Genomic DNA, 5,959 nt, shown 5'->3' on the forward strand with positions numbered 1-5,959 from the left:
CCTTTTTTTGTTTGCGTCAAGGACCCATTTAATTCACGTCTCCAGGAGAAAAGCTCTTGGGTGGGCAGGGAGTTGCTTAAGGGTTCAGAAGATTTGCATCACACATTCATGCATCACCCAAGGAATCTTCTGGCCTCTGAAGGGAAAATGAGAATTGGTGGTGCAGATTTGGAGAGGGGGGGAGAGGAAAAGCAGATAGACCCTTGCCAGCAGTGTTTATGTGTAATGGAAAGGCTGTGGAGAACCCTAAACAATCTGCTTTCCCTTCATGTGCCACCTTATTATTGGCAAAATCTCTTCAACTGATACATTTCTCTCAGTTTTTGGAGGTGTGTTCCTTTTGTCTTTCCTTGTTTTTAGGGGGAAAGGGGAGCCAGTGACTGAGCTGAGTTGGTCCTCCTGCCGGCAGCTTCTCTACCAGTCCATGGCCACCATCCTGGCTCACACGGGCTTCGAGTGTGCCAACGAGAGTGTCCTGGAAACACTGACAGACATCGCCCATGAGTACTGCTTGAAGTTCACCAAGCTGCTGCGCTTTGCTGTGGATCGAGAAGCTCGGCTGGGGCACACCCCTTTCCCTGATGTCATGGAGCAGGTCTTTCACGAAGTGGGCATTGGCAGCGTGCTCTCGCTGCAGAAGTTCTGGCAACACCGCATCAAGGATTATCACAGCTACATGCTTCAGGTGAGGAGAGCAGCAGCAAGGCGGCGCACCAGTAAATGTGCCCCCAGTACCATTGCTTATTCCTATAGCAGGCTCTGGGTCTTCCCAAAGTCAAATCTGATGAGAAAACTTCTCGGGTGTGGAAGGGAGTCATCAAGGGAGATAGGATTTCTGTGACTGGAAGACAGAGCCCCTTTCTTGTGTCCCTGCTGAGGCGAAGAATGCTCTGCCAGTAGGTTTAAGAGGAGGCCCCCAGCTCTTGAAAAGCCCTGACAAAAGTATCAGGTGGAGGGGAAGTGAGTACCAACTGATCAGCTGCATCCTCTGCTTTAAGGGGATATTTGGCTGCTTGCTGTGGCAGGAAAGGAGTAAGGATGAACAGAAATCACCTGGCCGTACAGTGGCTCATGTTCGCCAAAGCGAGGGGTGACTTGCTTAAGCGTTAGGAGTGTGGGGTAGGATTGTGCTGATGGGAGCTGTCACACAGGTTCCGCTCCAGAGGGGACTGTGCAGCGCTGGAGAAAGAAGAGGAATTGTTAAATTCCTTGGAATAAGAGGTGCCGATTCAGCATAGGGTGTAAGAATAAGGGTGTGGTTCCTCTTGGTCCAGCTATGCTGTGAAGTGAAATGTGCGCTTGGTGGGAGTGAGGAAACACTGTCCGCCTGTGGAGGGCTTACGGAAATGCCGGGGCTTTAGGGGCGAATTTTACTCGTACTCATCAAAAGCCAAGATTTGAATCACGTAGGTAGCCCCTGACCCAAGACAAAATGTACCATCCCTTCCTCTTTGTCACGCTCTCCGAGTGTCAACTGACTCACCTCAGAGCAGCTCCCCCGTGCTCCGTGCAGACACTTGTTCATGTCGTATGTAAATGGTGATGGACTCTGAGGTTCGGGCGTAAAAATAACGTCACCACTAAAAACATCTTTGTTCGAGAGCCAGTTCATTTTCTGTTCAGGTGTCTCCTTCCAGAATGTGGGGTTTCTGCCTCATCCTGCTGGCGCAGCTCACCCTCGTCCTGCACCTGGGCGTTATCTTACTTGTGCTGGTCTTCACGCAGCAGGGCGAAGGCCCACAGTAGCCTCTGTGCTGGCAAGTGTGTCTAGAAGGGGGAAACAGGCTTTGCTATTCCTTTTTCCTTCTTGCTGCTGCTGTTGCAAAGCCGTGGGCTTTTCCTGAGCACAGTTCTCTGACTGCCGGGAGTCAGAGGTATAAACAAGTGTTTGTTAGAAGTGGATGAAATCTGAAATTTTCAATTTAATTTTTTACAGTTGTTAAGTTTCTAAAAGTACAGGGCAGCTCTAAATCTCGCTCCTGTATTTGTTTCACTTCTCTGACTGGAGCAAACCCGTGTGGTTTTTGCTGTGAATCTGACAGCAGGTGCCCAGGCTTTGCCTAGTGGTGGCTACACAGAGCTGATTGGGGTCTGAGCTGCTCCGTTTTTAATGCTGGAGGGAGTTTGTGACTGGTGGATGGGAAATAGCCTTAAAGGTAAAACCAAAAACTCAGGCTGAGACACTGGGCTTTTGTTTCGTGCTCTGTTTAGATTTCTGGAGCTCATCGCTGCTGTGTCAGTGAGGTGAAGGTCTCATGTTTATCGAGCAGATGTGTTAATGGATTAAACCTCTTATTTAAGTCCCTTGTTACAGGACAGGAGTGTTCTTAAAGGGGAAAAAAAGTCTTTCCTGGGTAGCTGATAAGTTGTTTACTTCTTTGTTCAGGTCAGGAGTTAATAATGTTCTGGGAACAGAGCGCACCACAGCGTAATTGCCATCAGAGCCTCTGAAGTCACTCTGACCTTTCTGGCCTCTCTTTCACCCCACCGATCTTTGACAGGTGAGCAAGCAGCTCTCCGAAGAGTATGAGAAGATCGTCAACCCCGAGAAGGCAGCAGAGGACACAAAGCCTGTGAAGATTAAGGAGGAACCTGTTAGTGATATCACTTTCCCCATCAGCGAGGAGCTGGAAGGAGATCTGGCTTCTGGAGACCAGTCTTTGCCCGTTGGAGTCCTTGGAGCTCAAAGCGAGCGCTTCTCCGCCAACCTGGAAGTAGAAGCTTCCCCACAGACTTCAGGTAGAGGCTCCTTACTGCTGCTGGGTACAGTCTGTCAGCTGCTCCAAGTGCTGTGGTTTCCATTTGTAGCAGCAGATCCCAATGGGAGGAAGAAGAGGGAGAAAAAAGTTTTAGGGTTTAATAGAAAAGCCTGGATTGCTTGCTTCCTAAAGACAAACCCAAAGACTCAAAGGCCTCAGTTATGAGGATTTGTGAAATATTTTCTCCATTCGTGGATCCTGTACAGTGCAAACTCCTTTATATGGTGTTTATCTTTGGGAGTCATCAGAGTCCCTGGCTCTGTGATTGGTGTGGAGTAGATTGGTTTTCCACAGTGAGGCTCACGGACTTTATTGCCGTGTGGAGAGCTGTGTGTACTCAACCTGCTGCGGGTGCGAGTACGGGCTGGGGGCTGGGGGGGTTCCAGTCTGATGTAACAAAACCAACAATAACTTTGGGGTTCATATATATGTATTTATTTCACTTCAGTATCTGCTGAAAACCCCGTGAGGCCTGTCCTCCCTCAGCTGAGCAGTGTTTGTCGTGGGGTTAAGCATAGCTCCGAGTCCATTAGTCTGGTTTTTTTAAACAGCACGTGCTGCTGAGTTTTAAAAAAGCACAAGTCCATCCGATATTTTTCTGGAAGCTCTCACTGTTCTCTGCAGTGCCTCTGAAACGTGAAGTGCTCGAGATTTTGTGGCAGAGGGAGCAGCAGACTCCTCCGGGCCATCTGGGGGTGTGGGGGATTCTTCGGCTCTGAAACGTGAAGTGCTCGAGATTTTGTGGCAGAGGGAGCAGCAGACTCCTCCGGCCCATCTGGGGTTGTGAGTGATTCATCTGGAAAGCTTTGTATTAGCATTTACCACTCGAGACCCAGAGGCTGGCACGCTGGCTGTATATTAAATGCCTCTTGCCTCTCTGATACCAAATTGCTGTTTTCTAATTAAGAGTACAAGTGCTCTGTTCCTCCCTGAAAATCCCTCTTCACTTCACAAGGGCCTTTGGAAATCTCATCACCGAGAGAAGCCCCAGTCTGGAGCTGGGCAGGCTGCAGAGTCTAGTATCGTAAGGAGAGAGAAAAAAGCTGCTGCGGTTGGGACCCCTCCATCTCAAAAATACACGAGAGGCCAGTGGTGAAGAGGGCAGCTGCAGCGGCTGAGGGCAAACCTCGCTACGGTTTCTGTGGGCTGCTCGGTTCCTGCCTGTGCCTGGCGCTGTGGTGTGGTGTGGGCTGGCTGGGGGGAAGCGGAGGCGAAGCCAGGGGCCAGCTGGATAGCGTGGCGATTAGCTCACTGGGGGAGTACTTTGCAGGTAAAGTGCTGTGAAGAGGAAACATCCTGTGTGGGCACTTAAGTACCGTCAGTCCTTGGTGTTGCTGTCAGTGGCAGGGGATGGAGCTGACAGCAGCAGGGCTGAGCGGGGCGTGCGGTGGGTGAAAGCAAGCTGCAGCAAGCTCCGAGCACCTCTGGTTATGGGGCTGCAGCTCTGTGGAGCTGACGGTGTCTGAGTGACGTGTCCGCTGCTGTCGAGACAAATACATTTTCTTACAAAGAACATGAGAAGGGCTTTTTCTTAAGGCAGCTGGACACCAGCAAGCACTTGCTGTCTAAGTGCTGAGCCAGTGTCAGCCAGGTTACCCCAAGGGTCTCCCAGACCCCGGTTTGGGCTAAGCCGCTCTCAAAAGATTCCGGACTCCTTCCTGAGGGAGAATTCACAGTACAGACATGTGGTGGGAGATTTGTTCTCTGCATAGCTGCCAGTTCTAAGGGACTCTCTGAGCAGAACGTTGATAAAGGGGGGTAGTAGCAGGCTTGCTTCAGTACAAGAGGGATGGTTGTGCTGTCAGACTGTAGCCAGATTCTTGAGGCACAACGTTTGGAAAACCTGCTAGAACTGCTTTCCTGGGTTTTTTATTTTCCATGTGAACTTACACAAGAGGGACCAGATTTAAAAACGAGAAGATTTCAGGCTTTGTTCAGTTCTGGGCTGTTTGTGCCCATCTCAGCAAGGGGCCCAATTAGTGCATTTTTGATAGGGTTTTTGTCTCTCCTAAAACCGTAAATAAGCAGAAATAATGCAGTCTGTAATTACTGCTCTTGGGAAAGAACCGTGTGGTGTTATCAAGAAATAATGGTTTCATACTCTTGTACAGACAGTCCTCAGTCTGCTCAGATGGCACACTAGTCCAAAAGTTACCACAAAATTTCCAAAAAGGAGGGGAAGGGGAGTCTGCGAGGCTGACTTTGCCAGGAGTCTTTTGTCCTTGTGCCCCATTACTACTGTGTGTTTGTCTCTCCCCAGGGGCTGAGGTGAATGCTTCCCCACTTTGGAACTTGGCACAGGTCAAAATGGAGCCACAGGAGAATGAGGAGGCCAACGTACATGGCCATGGTGTCCTGGGCAGCGACGTCTTTGAGGAACCCATGTCGGGCATGAGCGAAGCTGGGATGCCACAAAGCCCCAACGGCTCTGAGAGCAGCTACGGTTCTCATTCTGCTGACAGCCTGATGGGATCCTCACCTGTCTTCAACCAGCGCTGCAAGAAAAAGATGAAGAAGATGTGAAAAGAGACACAAGTCTTGATTTAAGCCTGCTGGTATGTCATAAAACTAAGAGAGTGCTGTGATGGCTGTGGTGGTTCACTGACAGGGCTGGCCCCGCGGTGTGAGGGACCTCACATAAAACTACCAGCAGCCATCTGATGTGCGGTGAGTTCAGCTCCCCTCTTCGCTGGCCTCTGTACTCCGTCCTGGCTTGGGAGGCTGAAGATCTCCCTGTATGTTTAACCCTCTCCTTTCTGCTCATTAGAAAGGACTGTTCTCTTTGAGAAAGCTGTCTCTGAAGATAAGGCAGTGCTCTTGGGCCCCTTTGGGAGGCCAGGGCAGGCCCTCATGAGGTCCCACCAAGGTGTTCTTTGAACAAAGCAAAATAGGTTGTCCTAAAAGTCCAGGACTCCGTTTAAATGCCACAGCTCCGTGCCTGCTGCAGCCAAGACCTCCACATTCTCCACCAATTCTTCCTTGTTCGGAACAAGTACAGCAGAGCTTCTTCTCTTGATCACCCACCCAGGGAAGCTGATGTGTTTTTCTGGAGGGAATGAAGCAGCTTTTACTGTTGGTGTGAGCCAACTTCTCCTTTGCTCTTTGACTGAGTGCAGCAGTTCCAGGCTGGCCGAGGTTTCCTATTCCAAGTTGTTATCCTGACATCTTAGTCTGAACCAGAATCTATTTTGCTGCTTGCT

General features: G+C 50.1%; 1 protein-coding gene across 1 annotated transcript in view; it reads left to right on the plus strand.

The window, feature by feature from the left end:
- Nucleotides 1-5,282, plus strand: part of SUPT7L (suppressor of Ty 7 (S. cerevisiae)-like) — a 6,409-nt gene extending 1,127 nt beyond the window's left edge. The window contains exons 2-4 of the mRNA XM_010143353.1: nucleotides 361-685; nucleotides 2,502-2,739; nucleotides 5,020-5,282. Coding sequence (XP_010141655.1) covers nucleotides 361-685; nucleotides 2,502-2,739; nucleotides 5,020-5,282 — 826 coding nt within the window. The remainder of the gene's footprint in view (nucleotides 1-360; nucleotides 686-2,501; nucleotides 2,740-5,019) is intronic.
- Nucleotides 5,283-5,959: the final 677 nt, after the last annotated feature.

The sequence above is a fragment of the Buceros rhinoceros genome, unplaced genomic scaffold (assembly GCF_000710305.1).
Source record: "Buceros rhinoceros silvestris isolate BGI_N320 unplaced genomic scaffold, ASM71030v1 scaffold28610, whole genome shotgun sequence".
NCBI lineage: Eukaryota > Metazoa > Chordata > Aves > Bucerotiformes > Bucerotidae > Buceros > Buceros rhinoceros.